We start from the raw sequence: 22,286 nt of genomic DNA, 5'->3' as shown, positions 1-22,286 counted from the left end.
CAACAACTGAGGTAAGGCTCACTGGTCTATAATTACCAGGGTCGTCTCTACTCCCCTTCTTGAACAGGGGAACTACATTTGCTATCCTCCAGTCATCTGGCACTATTCCTGTAGACAATGACGAGTTAAAGATCAATGCCAAAGGCTTGGCAATCTCCTCCCTGGCTTCACAGAGGATCCTAGGATAAATCCCATCCGGCCCAGGGGACTTATCTATCTTCACCTTCTGAAGGATTTCTAACACCTCTTCTGTGTGAACCTCAATCCCACCTAGTCTAGTAGCCTGTATCTCAGTATTTTCCTCGACAACATTGTCGTTTTCTAGAGTGACTACTGTCGAAAAATATTCATTTAGCGCTTCCCCTATCTCATCTGACTCCATACACAACTTGCCACTATTATCCTTGACTGGGCCTAATCTTACTTTCGTCATTCTTTTATTCCTTAAATACCTATAGAAAGCCTTAGGGTTTACCCTGATCCTATCCACCAACAACTTCTCATGTCTCCTCTTGGCTCTTCTGAGCTCTCTGTTTAGGTCTTTCCGGGCTACCTCGTAGCCCTCAAGTGCCCTAACTGAGCCTTCACATCTCATCCTAACATAAGCCGCCTTCTTCCTCTTGACCAGAGATTCCACCTCCTTCGTAAACCACGGCTCCCGCACTCTACAGCTTCCTCCCTGCATGACAGGTACACACTTAGAGGACACACAGGAGCTTTTCCTCGAATAAGCTCCACATTTCTAATGTGCCCATCCCCTGCAGTTTCCTTCCCCATTCTATGCTCCCTAAATCTTGCCTAATCTCATCGTAATTGCCTTTCCCCCAGCTATAACTCTTGCCCAGTGGTATATACCTATCCCTTTCCATCACTAAAGTAAACATAACAGAATTGTGCTCACCTACTTCCAAATCTAACACCTGGCCGGGCTCATTACCCAGTACCGAATCTAATGTGGCTTCGCCCCTTGTTGGCCTATCTACATACTGTGTCAGGAAGCCCTCCTGCACACTCTGGACAAGAACTGACCCATCTATAGTACTCAAACTATAGTGTTCCCAGTCAGTATCTGGAAAGTTGAAGTCCCCCACGACAATTACCCTGTCTCTCTCACTCCTATCGAGAATCATCTTTGCTATCCTTTCCTCTACATCTCTGGAACTATTCGGAGGCCTATAGAAAACTCCCAACAGGGTGACCTCTCCTTTCCTGTTTCTAACCTCAGCCCATACGACCTCAATTGACGAGTCCCCAAACATCCTTTCTGCAACAGTAATACTGTCCTTGACCAACAATGCCACACCGCCGCCCCTTTTACCATCTTCTCTGTTCTTACTGAAACATCTAAATCCCAGAACCTGCAACAACCATTCCTGTCCCTGCTCTATCCATGTCTCCGAAATGGCCACAACATCGAAGTCCCAGGTACTAACCCATGCTGCAAGTTCACCCACCTTATTCCGGACGCTCCTGGCATTGAAGTAGACACACTTCAAACCAACTTCTTGCTTGCCAGTGCCATCTTGCTTCCCTGAAACTTTATTTCAGACCACCCTACTCTCAACATTTTCTATAGTCGAACTACAATTTTGGTGCCCATCCCCCTGCTGAATTAGTTTAAACCCACCCGAACAGCCTTGCAAATTTCCCCCCCAGGATATCGGTACCCCTCTGGTTCAGGTGAAGACCATCTTGCTTGTAGAGGTCCCGCCTACCCCAGAAAGAGCCCCAATTATCCAAGAATCCAAAACCCTCCCTCCTGCACCATCCCTGTAGCCACGTGTTCAATTCCTCTCTCTCCCTATTCCTCGCCTCACTAGCATGTGGCACGGGCAACAAACCAGAGACAACAACTCTGTTCGTCCTAGCTCTCAGCTTCCATCCTAGCTCCCTGAATTTCAGCCTTAAATCCCCGTCTCTCTTCCTACCTATGTCAATGGTGCCAATGTGGACCACGACTTGGGGCTGCTCCCCCTCAAGGATCCCAAAAACACGATCAGAGACATCACGCACCCTGGCACCTGGGAGGCAACACAGCAACCGTGAGTCTCTCTCGTCCCCACAGAACCTCCTATCTGTCCCCCTAACTATGGAGTCCCCAATGACGAATGCTCTGCTCCTCTTCCCCCTTTCCTTCTGAGCAGCAGGGACAGACTCTGTGCCAGAGACCTGTGCCCCACTGCTTTCCCCTGGTAAGTCGTCACCCCCAACAGTATCCAAAACGGTATACTTATTGTTGAGGGGAATGGCCACAGGGATCCCTGCACTGCCTGCCGGTTCCCTTTCCGTCCCCTGACCATAACCCATCTGCCTTTTTCCTGTACACGAGGAGCGACTACCTCCAGGTAACTCCTCTCAATAACCCCCTCTGCCTCCCGAATGATCCGAAGTTCATCCAGCTCCAGTTCCAGTTCCAGTTCCCGAACACGGTTTTCAAGGAGCTGGAGTTGGGTGCACTTCCCGCAGATGTAGTCAGCAGGGATACTAGTGGTGACCCTTACCTCCCACATTCTGCAGGAGGAACATTCAACTGCCCTGACCTCGGTTCCCATTATTCTAAATTCCCAAGACTTAAAAAGTAAAGAATAAAAAATGAACTTGTTACCTTACCAATCTGGCACACAGAACCTGTTTTTTTGGTTAGAGGAGGAGGATGGGTGGGAGACACTACCCGGGTAGTGTTTTGGGTAACACAACCACACAAATATATTACCTCACTCACTCACCAGTCCCGTGTCGGCTCCTGCTCAGCGTCCCTCCGCCTATTCACGAGATAAGCTTTTTAACGATTCAAAAACAGTGACTCACCGGCTTCCCGACAGGCTCCTGCTCCAAGCTCCCACTCGCGCTGCTGCTGCAACCAGAAAATATCTCCCAAGACAGTGGAATATGCTGATCTCCCCACATAGTACATATTTTCTAATCAACCTGTTCAGAGATTTATGACTTACTTCTGGAATAGTGAGGCTTGAACTCAGGCTTCCTGGTTCACAAGTGCGGACATTACTGTTACGCCACAAGAGCCCACTTCCCCCTTAGTGGGTGCTCTCCAATCAAATCGGTTCAGAAATGTTAATAGACACAACTGGTCCTTCCCTACCATTTCATCACAATGATCTCAACTTTTTTTGGGTAATCTGGCAAGTGATTTTCTAGGCAAAACTACAGTATCCCAGATTTCACCTACGAGCCAGTGCACCAGGGTTAATCCAAAGGTGGTTAAAATTTGGACTGTCAGAAAGAGATTTTTTTTATTCTTTGATAAAGCATACCTTTTTAAACAATGCATGCTAAAAGTTACAACAAAGCTATTACCCCAGAGATTTATACATCTCATATTAGACAACCTCAAAGTTGTCGAGGTTTGGTTTCATCAGGTATTATTTAACAACACACAGGATACTGCCACTACATTTAAAAATTAGTCCATGGCATAGTAGCGCCCCCTTATGACTTAACACTTCATGTGTGAATATTATGCTTAGTACTGAAAAGTAAATTTGGATTATTCTATTTTAATCACTGCAACAGAAGTATATCTTAAAAACAAAGGACATAGCATGGAAGGGGACTATTTAGTCCATCATACCTACATCAGTTATTTGAATGAGCATCAATTAGCTCAATCACCACAGCCCTGTAATAATTCATTTTGCAAGTTATTGTTGAATCTACTTCCACCACCCTTCTAAACACTTTCAATTCAAAGTCTTGCATTGAAAAAAAAAATCATTTCTTCTTGCAAATGATCTTTGTTTAACCACTAAAGCTGCTGGGTCATGGCCCACCTGCCAACACAGGTTTCTCTGTGCAACGCGAAGCAGCTCTGTATTAAATGCCTCATTAAATTTTCTCTCGTGCTTCTTCCCTCCAATAATAATGTAGGTGAACCCTATCAGGATTTGATTCAAGAGGCATGGACACAGAAGCTAGGGAACAAGCACAAACTCTGTAGCAGTACACAAACTCTGTACTGCTCACCAATTTTATTTTTATTTCTAGATTTCTGATACTTTCTTTTAGACATGGATAGGATATAAAATGACAAACAGCTCTAACTTTAACAGATGGTTAAAAGCTTAAGATCAGTGATTTCGCTAATGCATTGTATCAATGATTAGGATCTACCTGTTCACATGTCCAATGGCAGTGTTGATAGTTACTCGCGGACTCCCTTCTTCTGGCCTCAATACGTATGGGGGAAGCACATCATCATCATCATCGTCGGTGACAGGTTCTACCTCCAAATCAGCAGAATCCACTGACTTTGAGCACTTGTTTCGCAGAATCTTAGTAAGGTACCAATGTAAATATATGAACCTTCCAGAAAATATAGCTACCAAACAACGTTTTACAATTACTGTATTTTCAGTCATAATCAACTCAGAGGTAATTCTGCCCCTCTCCTAAAGTCATTGATGTTGAGCGGAGATTGTTGTCAATGTCTTTAGGCATTTTTCATGGGAAACCTCAATAGTAGCAGCAGCCTATTGAGCTACATACATATGATGAGAGCAATTCAGTCTTCACCCAACGTTTATGCAAATAAATCTGCAGGGGATAGTGGATAGTGAACAGGAATGTGAATCATGTTATTTAAAATATCTACAGCTTAAAGCACCAGATCAATTTGTACCAAACCAACCACCAGTTCAGCTGAGATCACCTAATGGTGGACAATGCTACAGTAGTAAGTGCGAAGTAGTGCATTTAGGCAGGCAAACAAGGGAACAAAATATGTGAAGACTGGTTGGATCCTGGGAAGCACTGAGGATTAGGAAGGCCTTGGTGCCTGTCCATCGGTTCCATAAAATTGCTGGACAGATAGAGAGTTTTTTTTAGATTAGATTCCCTACAGTGTGGAAACAGGCCCTTCCCCACAACAAGTCCACACCGCCCCTTGCAGCATCCCACCCAGACCCATCCCCCTATAACCCACACACACCTGAACTCTACAGGCAATTTAGCATGGCCAATCCACCTAGCCTGCACATCTTTGGGCTGTGGGAGGAAACCGGAGCACCTGGAGGAAACCCACGCAGACACAGGGAGAATGTGCAAACTCCACACAGACAGTCACCCGAGGCTGGAATCGAACTGGGGTCCCTGGCGCTCTGAGGCGGCAGTGCTAACCACTGAGCCACCGTGCTGCCCAAAAGGTTAAAGGTAGCAGATGGGAGGTTTTGGAGTAGATCAGCAGCTCGAGTTGTGGGTGTTGAGGTTGGTTGGCCCGCCGAACTGGTTTGTTGCTTTGCAGACATTCCACTATCAAGCTTGGTAACATTCTCAGTGCAGCTCTGATGACGCGGTGTGTTTTCCCGCCTGGTATTTAAACTCTGGGGTCCGTTGAGAAGGGTTGCCTCACTTCTGGTTTTCTTTCATAGTGGAATGCACATGGGGTTGAGTTCAATGTGTTTGTTAATAGCATGCATCGTGGAGTGCCATACTACCAGGAATTCTCGTGCTTGTGTCTGCCTAGCCTGTCCCAGGATCTTGGTGCTGTTCCAATCGAAGTTGTGGTTCTCCTTGTCCATGTGGATTGAGATGAGTGAGTATCGGTCGTGTCTTTTTGTAGCCAGTTGGTGCTCATGTACTCTTGTTGTTAGTTTCCTTCCTGTTTGTCCGATGTGGTGTTTCTCTCCATCTCTGCAGGGGGTCTTGTAGATGACATTGGTCCTGTCCACGGTGGGGAGTGGGTCTTTGGTTCGGGTTTTCAAAACATACCAATGCTTCATCGGACACTGTACTGAGGTGATTACCAAGCCTGGTAATGAAACGTCCGCAAAACAATAAACCAGCTTGGCGAGCCAACCAACCTCAACACTTAAACTCTATTCTTCTGCTAATAAAGGTAAGAGCACAGAGATTATGCTGAAACTGTATTAACATTGGTTAGGCCAGCTCCACGGGCAGTTCTGCAGTCCTAATTACAGGAGGGATACGACAGCAGTGGAGAGGATGCAGAAGTTATTGCAGAGGTATGTTGCCTCATCCGGCCAGTTTTAGTTAAGAGGAGACTGGAAAGACTGAGGTTGTTTTCCTTGGAATGGATTGCAACATATAATATTATGAAGGGTAGACAGGGTAGATGGGAAAGGATGCTTTCCCTTGATGAAGGGATCAATGACTGGGGCATAGATTTAAGGTAAGAGGCAGAAGGTTTAGAGGGGATGTGAGGAAACGCTCAACATTTAACAAGTATTTAAATGTATACTTGTGATGTGAAGGCAAACAAGATTATAGGCTGTGTGTTGGAAATCACAATTAGAATAGTTAGGAGGTCCTAAGTGAGTCTGACTGGTACAGATATTAATGGGCCCTGCTTCTGTGCTGTAGACCTCTATATGACTATAATGGGGACTGGTTTCTACTATGAGTACCTCAGGTACTTTATTTCAAATTCAGAGCAGAGGATATTGAAATTTTAGCTAAATCTCACTTATGTGACCTAGACTGATTAGCACATTTATTTTTGAAGGTGTTCGAAAATTAAAGCCATATTCCAAAAGAAAGTAGTAAAAGATATTGAGATAACAAGGTGTAGAGCTGGATGAACACAGGAGATTCTCCTGCATCTGCAGTTCCTACTATCTCTATATAAAAAAAATCCTCCAGAGCCAAAACAAATGTCACAGGTGGTTCATAAGTTGGTGCAATCATTTTATAGGTCTGTCATCTAGAGGACTTGTGCTTAATTCTACTTTTCAAAACTAGATCAAAGCTCTACTTTGAGTGGCTGAGAAGTTTCTAAGTGAGCTTGATTTGGTGGTTGGTGCATATTTGATCTTTAAGCTCCTAAATCATTCTGGGGTGGGAGAAGATGACAATTATATGGCAATTCAGCTAGCACACTATTTACAATTGTTGTACAATGACCCCTGCTTAAAAAAAGTGAGTGTGAAAATTTATTAACTATGCTGACACAAAGAACAATTACTATGGGGAAGGAAGCATTCTGGACTTTAAATTTAGAGACCTTGAGTTCAAATCCTATCATGTAGGCAGAATAAAAGTAACCAGTGATAGCATCAGAAAATTACCATAAGAGCTGTTGAAAGTGTGCTGGACTAACTCAGCAGGTTTGGCTGCATTTGTGGACAGAGAAATAGAGTTACAGTTTTCAGTCTAATGACTCTTCTTCAGAACCATACTTCAGACATATGCAAAACATATCTGAAACTCAGTTCAAAACATATCACCAATTTTTCCTTATACAGCATTTAGTAGATTGCCATATAATTCAATCTGTGCTATATGGAAGTGGGAAGCAATTTTACTTTTTCCAAATTTTCTGACGATGCCAACTGAATGGGAGTGCAAGCAGCAAGAAGGGTGCAAAGGGATGGCAGGTGGTATTGGACAGGTTTTGGGAATGGACTGGAACCCACAGGGGTGAATAATGAAACTAAGTGTGAAGTTATCCACTATGGTAAGAGAAAAAAGGCAGATTGTTTCTTAGAGAGGGGTTGGGAAGTGTGGGTGTCTAAAAAGGAAATGGGTGCCCTTGTCGATGAGGCATCAGGAAATAGCATGAAGGTGCTACAAACAATTAGAAAGGCAAATGGTATGTATTGAACCAACTGGAGTACAGAAAGCAAATTTCTGCAGTTGTAGAGGGTCTTGGTGAGATCTCTTATTTTTTAAGCATTGCATTCTTAAATGAAGAATAGGGCTGAGTGGGGAGAAACCTCATCTGCAGTAATATGTACTGTTTTGGTCTCTATCAAGGGAAGGATATATTTGCTATAGAGGGAATGCAATGGAAGCTCAGCAACTTGGATGACAAATTGTCTAACAAGGAGTGATTGAGTAAACTGAGTCTATATTCACTACAGTTTTGAAGAGTGAGACATAACTGCAGTGAAACTTACAAAATTCTTACAGCATGACAGAGTGGATATAGATAGCGTGATCCCCAGGTTTAAAACCAGGGAACATTATTGGAGGATAAAGGGACAGGCCATTTAAGTCTGAGATAGGTTCAAATTTCTTCATTCAGAGGGTGGTGAATCTTTGAAATTCTTGACTGCAGAAGGCTGTGGCCTCAATAATTTAGCAGGTTCAAGACAAAAGTCAAGAGGTTTCTGTGGACTAATGAGATTAAGGGATATGGAGATAGTGTGGAAAAATGACACTGAGGAAAAGATCAGCTATGATCTAGAATGGTGAGGCAAGATCAACGGCCCGAGTGTCCTACTCTGGTTTGTATCTTCCTATTTGAGGCGGATCTGTAAATCGTGTTCATCAAAAGAAGGCCAGTAAATACCTTTTCAATTGCCTTGTAGGTTTTGAGGTCTTCTTTGAAATCTTCAATTTTGTCGGAATCGGAAAGCATGATGTAGTTTGAGATGGGTGCTCGTGCTCTTCCTTTTGATTGGACATAAGAGCGATATTCTGTTGGCAAATCGAATCGAACCACCAGATTGCATTTTGGAATATCAACTCCCTCCTCAACAACACTAGTTGCAATGAGCAAGTTGGTCTCATGCGCACGGAATTTTCTGAGCACCTACAACCATTTTTAGGGAAGGAAAAAATCAATGTTAATGCAGTTCCAGAATCTCAATGACTAGGTAACACAATGCAGTAGAACACAATTTTTCACTTGTGATTCACCATCTACTTTAAGGTTTCTCCACTTCAAATAACAGGCTTCAAAATAAGCCAGTCTTAAAAGGAAGGAAAAGAAAAGTGACAATGTGTAACATCTCAAGTGTTTTTTGCACTGTAGATGTTGAATGGGTAAGTGAAGCTCGAAAAATCCCAATAAATGGTGGTCAATCTACATGGTAAGCTTATCATTAAAATGCCATCATGGCTACTGATATCTTGAAATGTTACCATTTGCAGCAAACTCCCATGTCTTCTGCACTACCAGTACTATTGCCTGCCCAATTCCTTGTGCCCAATTATAGGTAACCAAGAAATAAAACAAGTATTTGTGGGGAGAAAATCTACTTGACTGAGGAGAGCATGATACAACTGAATTGTAACGTGCGGTATCGACGTGTGTGGAGAATACAGCATGTTGCTGGAAAAATGTGGGCTTTTTATATTGGTTATAAATTAGGGATGGAAAATAAATGCTGGTCTAGCCAGCAACTTTTGCCGATCACTTAGAACCATGCCCTCTGCTAAATAACTTTATCCATGGTAATTGTTTCTCCTTCCTTACTCTATTAAGATTTTATAATTTTGTTGTCTCCAAGGAATACTTTCTTAACTTTTTCACATACGAAGCCACAGATTCCTGGGGCCAAATAAAATTCCTCTGCACCTGCTCTACGATCTTAACATTTTTTGTAAACAGCAGTGCTCAGATTTGAACACAATACTCCAGTATAAATGTAAACCTCAATTTGAGACAGGATATAATGACAATATCCACTTATTTCAAAACTGAACTTATATAAACTTGGTTTTAAAAATAGCTATTTAAAACCAGGTGACAAGCCATGCTGTGATTCTCATGGTGTCATGCTTTTAATTCCACCTGACCTTATCACTAACATACCAATTAACATCAGTAATTCATTTTATACTCAAAATTCAGAGATAGATGGATAATATCTGTCAAGTTAAAATATTCCCATCAGCCACATGAGTTTGAAAAGGAAAAAAATACTCACTGAATTGCTACATGCTTTCACAAATCAAGCAGCAAGTAATCAGGAAAGTTAATATAACAAATGTCATCACACCTCAGGCAAGGGGGTAAAGTTGAGAATCTGTGACCTTCACGACCACCTCAGCCAGTGCAGAAACTGAACCCCTGCTGTTGGCATCAGTTTATCAGCCAGCAGCCAACTGCGTTTACCAATCCCCAAGGAAACCTACAGAATGTATGCTTTATTATGAGGGGAACTGAATGCAATAGTAGGGAGGTATACTTCAGTTATACAGGGCAATGGTGAGACTGCATTTGGAGTAGTGTGTGCAGTACTGATCACAGTATAATAGTAGGACGCTTATGTGCTGGAAGCAATGGAAGAGAAGGTTCACTAGACTGTTACCTGGAATGAGCAAGTTATTTCATGATGAAAGGCCAGACAGGCTAGGCATGTATAGTCGAGTTTAGAAGAGTCAAAAGGCGATCAAATTGCAACATTGATCCTGAGGGAACTTGTTCAGATGACTGTTGAAAGGATGCATCCTGCTTTGGGATAATCTAGAACTAGGGCTCACAGTTTAAAAATAAGGGGGTGGGGGGTGCTGCCTATTTAAAACAGGGATGAGGAAATATTGTGTGTTTTTGAATTCCCCTCTACAAAAGGCAATGGATTCAGAATCTTTAAATATTTTTAAGGCAAAGATAGGTAGATTCTTCTTCACCAAGAGGAGAGATCAGCGATTTGCAGGATTGTAGAGTTGAGATTAAAAAATCAGATTAGCCATGATGTTAATGAATGGTGGAGCAAGCTCAAAGGGCCTAGTGACCTACTTGCATTCCTTGTTTGTATCATGAAAACAACTGCATATATCATTAGGTTTTGCTAAAATTTTGCACTAAATTTTGACTTGTCAAATAGTCAATAGATACTTAGCAACAGTGTCCATCAACTCATCCTTTGAAATAAGATTACGAAATTTGGTCAAAATTTCTGATTACAACTCAAGACGTTAAAAGCTCTGCTCCATGAACAAAAGCACCAACAACTGGGTGACCAAATAGGCATTTATAATTTGGAGTTGCACCACAGCATCACCACAGATGATCGTCAAGGGTGCACAAAAGCAGAAATTGCTCGAAAAGCTCAGCAGCATTTGGAGAAGAAAAACAAAATCAGAGTTAATGTTTCAGGTCAGGAGACCTTTCCTTAGTTCTGATTGTGCTTTTTCCATTCCTTTCCTTTTTAAACCTTCCATATAAACGCACCCATTTGGCTTCGAGCAATTCCGGGTTACTGCAGTGTAGTGTGGCTCGTTTGTACGACGTCTGGATACAGCTCCATTAATGAAACAGAAAGCGCTCCCCACTACGCAACACAAACTCTGGGTCCACTAAGTATATGCTACTTTTGTGATCAAAAAATGCACAAGACTAAAAGAAACTCACTGACACAAACAACAACCTCAACAGAGTAAAATTCACAAAAGACGATGACAACAATTCCCTTCCTCGACATTATGGAAGAACGCAAGAACTCCATACAAGCATAGAAAGACAGGCCACACATATGGATCAGATACTTAATTACACCAGGAACCACCTCTGCACCCACAAGCAGAGCTGTATTAGGACATTATTCAAATAAGCTACAACTCACTGCAGCAACCTGGAATGGCACAAAGCAGAACAGGAGCACTTACGTGGAGATTTTCTTAAAAGAAATAGATACCCAAAAATGGAGTTTTTCAAAGAAATGGATACTTCCTCAACAGATCACAACAAGATGACACAATATGGTCAGACACACGACTTGCTCTACCATATATCAGAGATATATATTAGAGATGATCACAAGACTACTCAGGCCCCTAGGTATCAGGGTAGCCCACAAATCAACAACCACCCTGTGACAGCTACTGACGAACATACAGGATGCCATACTCACAACTACTAAAACTAATGTAATATACAAACTACCATGCAAAGACTGTGAGAAACATTACATAGGCCAAATGAAAAGAAAACTGACAATAAGAATACACAAATGCCAGTCACCAAGAGACATGACCAGTTCTTACTGGTCTCAATACACACAGAAAGAGAAGTTCACAAGTTTGACTCAGACAACACATTCACAATAGCACAAGTCAAACAGAGACATGCCAGGGAATTCCTGGAGACCTGGCATTCCAACCAGAACGCCATCAAACACACTGAGCTAGACCCAACCTACACATCACTGAAAAACAGAACTGGAAATAATGCCAATCACAGCAAACTGTGGCACTCCACTGGAAGCGTACTGATGATGTTACTTAGCAGGGTGACTATACTTTTGCATCAAACACACTGGCTTAGTAAGTCTACAACCTCATCTACAACTCGAGCTACAAATCTTCAAAGACTTCATGCAAACGCACTTAGTTACCTGCTAGAATTGCCCACTGAGCTTCCAAGGAAACACAATTCAACATTCTCGTAGAATTTATTCAGAAACCAGCAAAATGATTTTAAATTTGCAGCTTTAACTAAGAGAATGACCAAGTGAAGAAGCCAGAAGCCAATATGGTGTTCAATGTTAGATTGTTTCTTTGCACAAAAGTGGTGAGATGCTTTTACCTCTTCTTGTTTCCTGAACTCCACTTCCATCTGTTTATTACGAGGCTGGTTCTTTCCAATGCCATGACCAGTTATGAAATTACTGCTGACATAAGACAATTCTGGATCCTGCTTGCCTGCTTCTTTTATTAACCTGAAGCAAAATAATCAACTCAACTTAAACTCCATAAAACAGGTGGGGCAAGGAAGAGGACAACAACGGAAAGTGAAATGGAAGAACAGCTATGACAAAGCTAAAACTTTGGCAGAGAATAATTTTATTAAAGTCAGTAATAACCACGTACCGACTTCCTCGTCTACCTCTGAAAATATCTATCCACTATTTTTCAGTGAAATGGCCAGAGACATTTTCTCTTCCCAAGATACGGTCTGGGGTGAAATGATCGTTTTAATTTCCAAGTGTTGTCAAAGCCACAGGGAGCTGGCAAAATTCTAAGCTTCTATCCTCTTACAGTTAATGATCTAGTTAACCACACATACGTTGATAAAATCATTGAGGAAGTTGAGAGTAACCTAGAAATCTTAGTGTTGTTCAGTATGTTCAACACTGCAACAGTTAGTAAATCCAATAGAACGTATATTGAACATATCAGAGGGAGTTGTGATCAAGTTGTTCTGTGGTTTGACCACAGGAAATTTTGCGCAAGAGTTCTAATTCTGGCCTTAATACACAAATGAAAATTTGGAGAAGCTTGCTCTTTAACCTAGGCAGGTAATCTTAAAGTGGTGATTTTGGAAAGATCTACAAAAATCTACAGGAATTGAACAGGTTGTTCAATTAAATTAAGTTGCGAGGGTAGGACAAAGGGACATATGTTCAAGAAAGTAACAGGCACATTTAGATTATTGCCAGAAAATACAACAACATAATGACCGATCAAAGAGAACGAACTTCTAGAAAGAACAGCAGAGGTTAAAAAGCTGTGAGTATTAACAGTTAAAACTACAATGAGGGTTTGGGGTAAGCTTTAGAATACTTCTGGATGGATAAGTTTAGATAGGCCAACTGTCTTTTGTGTATTTTGTGAATTCTGGATATAAAACCTTCCGCACTTCTAAAAAAATTATTTTGTGGGATACGGGTCTCTCTGACAAGGCTGTGTTTGATGCCCATCTCTTGAACGGAGTGGCTTGATAGTTAAATTTCAACCACATTACTGTGGCCTGGAGTCAAAAGTTAAAATTGACTGAGTAAGGAGGATTTCCTTCCTGAAGGGCATTAGAGAAGCACTCGAGTTTTTATAACAATTACTGATAGCTGTTCTGGCCACCATCAGTTAGATAAGCTTTATATTCCACCTTCCTGTAATTGAAATTTCACCAGTTACCACAGTGGTATTTGACCCCTTGTATTCAGAAAGGGACAAACTTACACAAACTTTTTTCACGAAGACACCAATTCCTAGCTCAGTAGTCATATTAACACTGAATTATAAATTCCCTTTTTAAAACAGCACAAAAAATTTACACAAAAGTTTCAGCGATGCCTTAGCCACACTCTATCATCTCTTACCTGTTTAAGACAACAGCTGTGTAGCGTCTTTCGACAAAAATAATCCCGCACAATATGTTGGTGAAAGGGGAGGGGAAATTAGTGTCAGTCTTCTCCTTTTCCTCTATTTCTTCATCCTCATCCTCATCTTCAGAATCACTCCATGATACATAATTGTCCTGGTTTCTGTTGTTGTACCATTCAACACTTTCAAACTGCTGCCGTTCAAAAGGTTTGTACTCTTGCAGGATTTCCAGCAATTTACTGACTTTTGGGGTTACATATTTCAGATCGAGTGCAGCAGGTGAGAAGTGCTCTTCACAGAGTGCATGAATTTTTCTAAGAAGAGTGTCTGTAAACAAAAGGAACTTTCTGTTCAACTCCTCCTGCTCATGCTTTATATATTTCTGAAGCTCTCTTACCATCATCCCAGCTACTTTATCTGCACACCAAGGCCCCAAAACAGTTAACACTGCACGGCAGTCTACCAGTACCTATAGGAATTAAAGAGGCAAACAAGGATTTATTGGGAAAGCAGATTTTTCACTGTCTGTTTTAAATAGAATGCATTACAGAAAAAAAAATCAAAACACGATAATAGAAGTAGGGCAGTTTTAAATTTTGAAAGTTGAAAATTGAAAAATGAATTTTGAAATAAGAAGTGGAATCACCAAAGATCTAGATAGCTCACCATCTCAAAACTAAATCTTTCTACTTCGGAAAATTCTCAGTATAACACTCGGCTCCATAATCAGAAACATTTTTGGATTGTGAACATGGAAACAAAGTAACATCTAACTCAGTACTATTTTAGTAACTATTTTCCGTTGGCGCCCCTTTCATCAACATTACAAAAACTGATGCATCTTGAATTATGAGTAAAAGCCGATGCCCTATGATATGTCAGATCTTCACATTTGAGTTCTGAGCAGTGCTCTGCAAAAGCTGAAGCCTCAGTAACCTAAGTAATTACAAACAGATACTTCACTGGAATCTGCAGTAATGATGTCAGCATTGTTGCTCAACAGAAATTATAAGTTGAATCTTTATAAACAAAAAGTTTGGACTGTATTATAAAGGCCTACTCCAGACACAGTTCAACATTTACCTGTTTAGGGACTGATGTTGGGCCTTTATCATCCCAATGTACAGACATGTTATTAAAATCATTAATAAAATTAAGTGCTTCATCCAACTCCTTTAAAAGTTTTTCATATAGTCCACTTCTATCCTCATATGGTCCACAGTCAAGCACAACTTCATGAGGTTGAGAAGAATACCTATAGATAAAAGATGACAATAATAAATGAAACATATCAGGAATACTTATTCTGCCACTTGCCCTAGCCTTCAAAATAGAACTTTGTTAGTTTTTAGAAGTAAGCAAATTAAAAACTTCATTTCATTACAGGCAAAATAAATTGGAAATGACTTTGACAGAATAAAATTCAAAGCCCGCAAATGCAAATTCTAAATTTGGTTCAACAACCACGGTAATTTGATGGCATCCACAACTCTCTGGTGTACAGAATTCCAGACATTCACGCTTCTCAGAGAGAAGAGGAACTCCTCCACTTTCTAGTTTAAAATGCATGTCCTCTTATTGTGTAACAATGTTAATTAGTTTCAAATTTGCCTGTTAGAAAACCATTTCAACAACAAGCCACTAAAGACCCCTCAAAATGTTCTATATTTCAACAGCGCACCCATCATTCTTCTAAATGCTAATGAATAAAAGTTTTAATCTGTTTGGCTGCCCTGTGAAAAGCAATGCAAAATATCTGGCTTTGTTATCTGCCATTTCCAATCCCCATTAATTCCCCAGTCCTATCCTTTCCTTGACTGCCTCCAATAACCATGGTGGTTCAGCCTTCTCATCAAGTCCTCTTTTAGATGAGAATGATTTTTTGTTAAGTGATATTATCTGTTTAAATGTGTGTTGTTCATCTACTGATCCTGCCCTTTCCCAGTGTGTTCTGGGCAACCCTTCAAAACTACGTAATTCCCCTGATTTAAGTCAAGGACACCGATTTGCGCTTTTTCCTCAAACTAACTTTAAAATTCTGCCATGCTATCAACACTACATCCTTCATTATGTCTGATTAAAATATCTTTTATCAATTCTAATGCATTACACAAGATCTAAGATAGTTTCTGCCAGGTACTCAAGAACGTAGAAAGAACGAAACAAACCAATAATGAAAGAATGAAACAATCTCTGATACACCCTACAAATTCATCTTCATGTTACCATTGCCCCATTTAATTTATCCAGGCAATATCACTCATGACGACTGCAGTGCTTTTCTTACACTTCTCAATTATTTCCTGATTTATACAATGTCCTACAGTGAGTCAACATTTTGGGGGCTCTGCAGTGATTCCTCCTAGGAGTTTTTTCCCCTTAGTATTCCTCATTTCTGTCCAAACCAATTCCACATTAAGATCTATTGCATCTAAAATCACTACTAATGAACCTAGTCACTGCCATACCCATATTGCTCTTTATTAACAAAGCCACTTCACCCTCTTTTAATTTTTGCCTATTTTGCATAATGTCTAACGCCCTTAAATATTGACTCCCTAGCTCTAGTCATCCTGCAGCCACGTTGTTAAAGCTATCAAGTCGTGAACATTTAGTACTATTTGTGCCATTAACTTATCAATCTTGTTACAACTACATTCAAATAAAGAGCTTTAAACTTTGAACGTTTACCATTATTACCTATTCTAATTCCAACTTCTGCTGCACTCTTCTGCTTATATTTCTGCCTCTTCCTGTCACTTTGATTATCACTTGCCTCTACGCTCTTGTGTACCCTGCTCTTGTTTGTTTTTTTTTAAAATGAACTTCCCTTGAATTGAACCTCCTTCCTCCACTATTTAGTTTAAAACCCTGACTACATCCCTAGTTCTACAATTTGTTGGGGCATTGCTCTCAACATACTTCAACAGAAGTCCATCATAACGGAGCAGAATTTTCTCCAGAACTCATGCTCCAGGAGTCAGAAACTATACCTCTTACAGCAATCTTTCAGCCGAGGATTTCTCTCCCTGGCTTTATCTACCCGATGCTAATTTGCATGTGGTTCAGGTAGTAATCTTGGAGGTAACTGCCTTTACAGTTTATAATTTTCCAAGCTGCTTGTAACTTCTCAGGAGAGTCTCCTTCCTAGTCTGCATAGGTACAGACAACCTGCCTAGACTGCATCAACTGGATCTTTCCCTTACAACTTTAACTCCAGAAGAGATGTCTAGACCCTTAGCACCTGTTAGGCAACATAGCCTTTGGGACTTTATCTTTGCTGTAGAGAACAGTATCTATTATCCTAACCATGCTACCACTTATTGCTACTACATTATTCCTTTCACCACCTACTTCAATGGTGCTCTGGACCACTATGCTTTGGTCAGTTTGTTCATTGTTCCTGCAGTTCATGCCCTTACCCTCAGCAGCAATAATTTCTTTGGGGGCTCATATCTACTGATCAAAGACCCTGGCTGGTGCTCCTTCAAAGCTATATCTTGGATAGCAACACCTGCCTTACTTCCAATAACACACTTCCTGTTCTTGAGCACAGATGAAATTTGAACTAAGGCTGCCAGTGTGTCCAGGTAACGGAAGAGTCTGTTTCCGTGCTATATGACTCCATGATTAACACTCCCCCTTCCTAATGTTTCGCAGAATCTGGGCTGCTGAGGCCGGAGTTGCTTGAATACTTGGTGTAAAGGTTATAGTCATTGTGGATCGCACCAGCATCCTCCAGTTCCCAAATAATAAAGCTGTAACTCTGCCATCTCTACTTTATTGTTAAATGAATTTGGAGGTTAATTAGTTTAGAAATCAATTTCTTAACTGCATTCTTCAGTGGTAATAATATTCCCTAATTTAAATCACTTGGCCAATTAAAAAAGGTGACATAGAAGAACTACCTACCTTATCACCTCCCTAGTTTTATATATTGCTTAATTTCGGATCTGAAAGGTAGGATGAGGGTGAAGGGGTTGTCTGCACAAATTTCTACCCCCCCCGCTGGGTTGCTCTAGCAATCTGCTGCACAACTCATGCTGACCTGTTGCACATTCCTCTCAAATTGTTTCAGTTACACTGACTTGCTGCACACACTTGCCAACCTGCTTCTTAGTCATACTGACCTGTTGTACACTCGACTCAGTCTGCCTCAGTGATGCTGACCTGGTGCACACATTTCTCAGGTGTGCCATCTGGCTTGCATGTAAAGTTTCTCTCATATTGTGTTTCATTCACTGTCCTCTGAAGTAAACTACCAAACCGTTCTGCTGCAAAAATAACAATTACGGAGGTCTGTCACTGGTTAACTACAGATGTGGGATAATGGCAACCAATCTACACTGTTTATGCCCTGCACAACAGTCAAATAGACCAAAGCCCACATTACTACGCCAGCAGTATCTCTCAGAGTCCGATTGTGGAGAACTAATGTGAATTTTCTCTTTTCCATAACCATTATCCTTTTAGGTTTTCAAAGTGACAGTGCTCAACCATGGCTGTTTTGCCGTTTGCATGACCATACCAGCAAATGGGTGCGGCATCCAAATGTATCTGGTAACACTTGCAACAGGTAAACACAAAAGAACTGTTTCGCATCAGATGGAATCAGGTTTAAGATTAAAGTATAAATCAGCCTTAAAATGAAAGATGAAGGCACAAATCTTCACTACACTAACTGTCAAAAATGTAAGTTCTTGATACTATCATACAATCCAGTTTTGAGAAGATTTGTAGCTCAGGTTGAGTTTCTGGATGTGAGTTTGCTCACTGAGCTGGAAGGTTAGTTTTCAGACGTTTTGTCACCATTCTAGGTAACATCATCAGTGAGCCTCCGACGAAGCGCTGGTGTTATGTCCAACTTTCTATTTATCTGGTTAGGTTTCCTTGGGTTGGTGATGTCATTTCCTGTTCTTTTTCTCAGGGGATGGTAGATTGGCTTCAAATCAATGTGTTTGTTGATGGAGTTCCGGTTGGAATGCCATGCTTCTAGGAATTCTCGTGCGTGTCTCTGTTTGGCATGTCCTAGGATGGATGTGTTGTTCCAATCAAAGTGGTCTCCTTCCTCATCTGTATGTAAGGATACTAGTGATAGTGGGTCATGTCGTTTTGTGGCTAGTTGATGTTCATGTATCCTGGTGGCTAGCTTTCTGGAAATGACAGGAAACGCAGGAAATGACATCACCAACCCAAGGAAACCTAAACAGGTAAATAGAAAGCGGGACATAACGCCAGCGCTTCATCAGAGGCTCACTGATGATGTTACCTAGAATGGTGACGAAACGTCTGAAAACTAACCTTCCAGCTCAGCAAGCAAACTCACATCCACTATCATACAATGAAGAATAAGAAAGTAGACTGTGTCTACAACTCACTTGTCCAACACTACCAGGTCAGTGGCAGTCTCTGCACTGCTCCTGAGAATCTTTTCCAGCTTCAAAATTTTTTCCTCTAGCTCAGAAGGGTCACATTTACCATTTAAAATGGAGGCAGTTAGTCCCAAGATACGAGGGCATGAAGGGTTCTCCTCACACATCTGATTAACAAAAAGAAACAACATTAAAATGACACGCATGGAAAGAATTCAAAGTTAGAGATTTCCTTTTCAAAACTGCTGGAATTGTGATTTAATTTTAATAATTCATGATTAACAAAAAATAATCACCAGGTGTGAAGTTAAAAGCTGTGCAGAAGTTGCTTCAGTGGAAAAAAGCAGAGAAACGAAAGAAAGAAAGAAAGAAAAAAGATAGAGAGAGAGAAAGGAAGAAAAGAAAGACCGAAAAACAGAAAGAAAAGAAAAGAATGACTGCAATGTTAACTGATTTCTCTTCACAAATGATGCCAGATCTGCTGAGTATTCCCAGCAATTTCTTTGTTTCTGATTTCCAGCATCTGCAGTTCTTGGGTTTTTTTTTTGTTTATGATTCCTAAAGTACTAGAAATGTCTTTCCTCATGGGAGAGTCTGGGACTTTGAAACTCCTTAACATGGGGAGCTGTAAGCAGAGTTCTTGTGTACAGTTAGGGCTGAGAATGATTCTTCAATCAGTAAGGGAAACAAGGGTTATAGGATAAAGGTCGGGAAGTGGAGAAGTAGGATCAGTCATGTCCTATTCAATGGCAGTGCAAGCTTGGCCTACTCCTGTTCTTGTGTCTCATGGTTTCATGGGGTGGTCTGGCAGCTTAGTAGATAAATCTCAGGTTGCTAAAAAAGATGTGGGGGGGAGGGGGGGCACTGGCACTAATTTTCAATTTCTTTCTGGCTATAGGAAAAGTGCCAGAGGACTGGACGGCAGCCAATGTCGCACTGGCATCCGAGAAGGGAGCAAGGGATTAACTAGGCCTGTCAGTCTAACCTTGGTGGCAGGAAAACTACAGGTAGTTCTGCTATAATGCACGTTTTGTTAAAGTGAATTGGCTGTAACACTATTGATGAATTGTAGACACTGTCTGGATAACATGAATTTTCTGCTGTACTATAAATTATTGCCCATAATTTCTTGATTTCCCAGAGGGCAGTAAAGCGTGAAACTCATTGCTGTGGATCTGGAGTCACATGTAGACCAGACCAAGAAAAGATGGCAGTTTCCTTCCTTAAAGGATATTATTGATTTGGTTGGATTCGTGGTCACTGTTAGATTCTTAATTCCAGATATTTATTAAATTCAAATTCCACCATCTATAGTGGTGGGATTCGAACCCAGGTCCCAGAACATTATCTGGGTCTCTGGATTAACAGTCCAGCAATAATGCCACTAGGCCATCACCTCCCTCTAATAATAGTTAGATGGCTGCTTGTGAACAGTGCAGACTTGATGGGCCCAAGGGCCTTTTTCTGTTAAAGAGCTCTGTGATCACACAGCAAAGCCATTTCTTGACAAATAATGGCTGCCATTAGGAATATGTATGCTGATGTAAAATGATAGCAGCTTTGGTTATCCAACAGTAAAACAATTCCACAGCCAATGGTCTAAACAAGGGTCCTTCTAAGGCCTTTTCCGTAATTCACTCATAGAACATGGGTATCGCTGGCATGGCCACGATTTATTGCTCTTAGCGCACAAACAAATATTATCTTAAATCTGTTCAGACATGAGTAAAAAACATAAATCAATAAGGGAGTAAAAAGCAAGTTTGATTTGAAGTGGTGCACAAAGCTATTTTGAGTTCAACCTGACCAAGCCAGCAGCAAAACAATCAATTTTTCACTACTTAGAGATTACTGTTAAGTGTTTCTGATCAAAGATGGCATTTCACAAATTTAAACATTTCTTGTCTCAGAGGAGACAAAGAGGTTGCTACAATTTTAGCAATAAAATTTCCAGCAAATACTTCCATAACCTCTCCACCCACAGGGTTAGAAACATCAATCAAGCTGACAAGTTCAATAACATAAATGAATTCCACTCTAACAAAAAGCAGTAATGGCAAATGGAACCCTGTCACGAATGCTTTTGTCTGAAGACTTGTTTGCATCATGCCAAAGGGAGGGGAAGTGGACAGCAAGAAAAAGAGAAACAGCTGCTGCACTTCTGTTATCAATTTTAATATTAGGCAATGTGAGCAGACACACAGGGAGAGCCAGTTACATTTGAAATGGTACTCCTTCGATTGGTACCATGTCGGAGAGGTAGCTGTACTCAATGGCACTCTGTCGAAATTCAGACAGCTCTGCATATAAACATCACACTCTCTTAAGAATCTGTACACAATATTCACTTGACTAAGCTGATTGTTTGAGTACAAGCAAAGCAGACAGCTAAAGGGAAGCTATCCCCTCAAAAGTGCTTGGCAGTGTTCTGCCTCTACTGGAAGAATGCTGGTAATTAGGGTACTTACCTTGTGGGATCCTTGACAATTTTAGTACTTCATTTAAACAACTCTCATGTATTACAAGCAAATTACGTAGGGAGCTAAGAAAACTGATCCTTTCATGTGACCTGTTAGATACAAAATCTGATTTCCTAAGCCAGATCAAGACTGCTGTAAGAGGCAAAAAAAATTGCAACAGCTTTCTAGTAACAGATTACAAAATAGAAGATGTAGCCCCGACCCTCAAAAAGTTGTTTTACAATGTGTCATGTACCAAGACTCAAACTGTTCTTGTTCAAAGTATGTTCAACAAACTTGCAAACTATAGATCCCATCAACAGAGGACAAATAAAAATATTCCTGGTACATCAGTCTTGCAGTTGTAAAAGGAAATATCTTAAGTACCATCTGGCTAAGGTTAATGTCAAAAGACATAATGCAAACTGTTTATAATAATGGAAAACGCTTTCAATATTTTCCCCTCTTTTTAGCAACAGTGGACACACTCCTGAGAGACAAACAGAAAAGTGATTTATAAATGGTGGGGATTCCTGATGCCACCCCACCATTAATCTTTCCACACAAAATCAATAAACCATAGCTGCTAGAACCTTCAACACTCAAACACACAAAGGAGAAACCTTAGGAATAACAGTAAAAAGAACATTACATCATAATAGCTCAAACAGTTGAGATTTCAAGCTAGTTAACTTTACCCAATTTTTCT

At 40.8% G+C, this 22,286-nt stretch overlaps 1 protein-coding gene across 8 annotated transcripts in view; it reads right to left on the bottom strand.

The window, feature by feature from the left end:
* The window catches only part of dicer1 (dicer 1, ribonuclease type III), a 173,696-nt gene that overhangs the window by 77,392 nt on the left and 74,018 nt on the right, over window positions 1-22,286 (bottom strand). For all 8 annotated transcript variants that reach the window (XM_059648939.1, XM_059648940.1, XM_059648934.1 and 5 more), the window contains 6 exons: window positions 19,125-19,285; window positions 14,830-15,001; window positions 13,743-14,215; window positions 12,230-12,362; window positions 8,267-8,509; window positions 4,129-4,289 (listed from right to left, as the gene is read on the bottom strand). In XM_059648939.1, the coding sequence (XP_059504922.1) occupies window positions 4,129-4,289; window positions 8,267-8,509; window positions 12,230-12,362; window positions 13,743-14,215; window positions 14,830-15,001; window positions 19,125-19,285 (1,343 nt within the window). The remainder of the gene's footprint in view (window positions 1-4,128; window positions 4,290-8,266; window positions 8,510-12,229; window positions 12,363-13,742; window positions 14,216-14,829; window positions 15,002-19,124; window positions 19,286-22,286) is intronic.

The sequence above is a fragment of the Stegostoma tigrinum genome, chromosome 10, assembly GCF_030684315.1.
Source record: "Stegostoma tigrinum isolate sSteTig4 chromosome 10, sSteTig4.hap1, whole genome shotgun sequence".
NCBI classification, from domain to species: Eukaryota; Metazoa; Chordata; class Chondrichthyes; order Orectolobiformes; family Stegostomatidae; genus Stegostoma; species Stegostoma tigrinum.
This window is presented reverse-complemented; position numbering and strand designations above follow the sequence as displayed.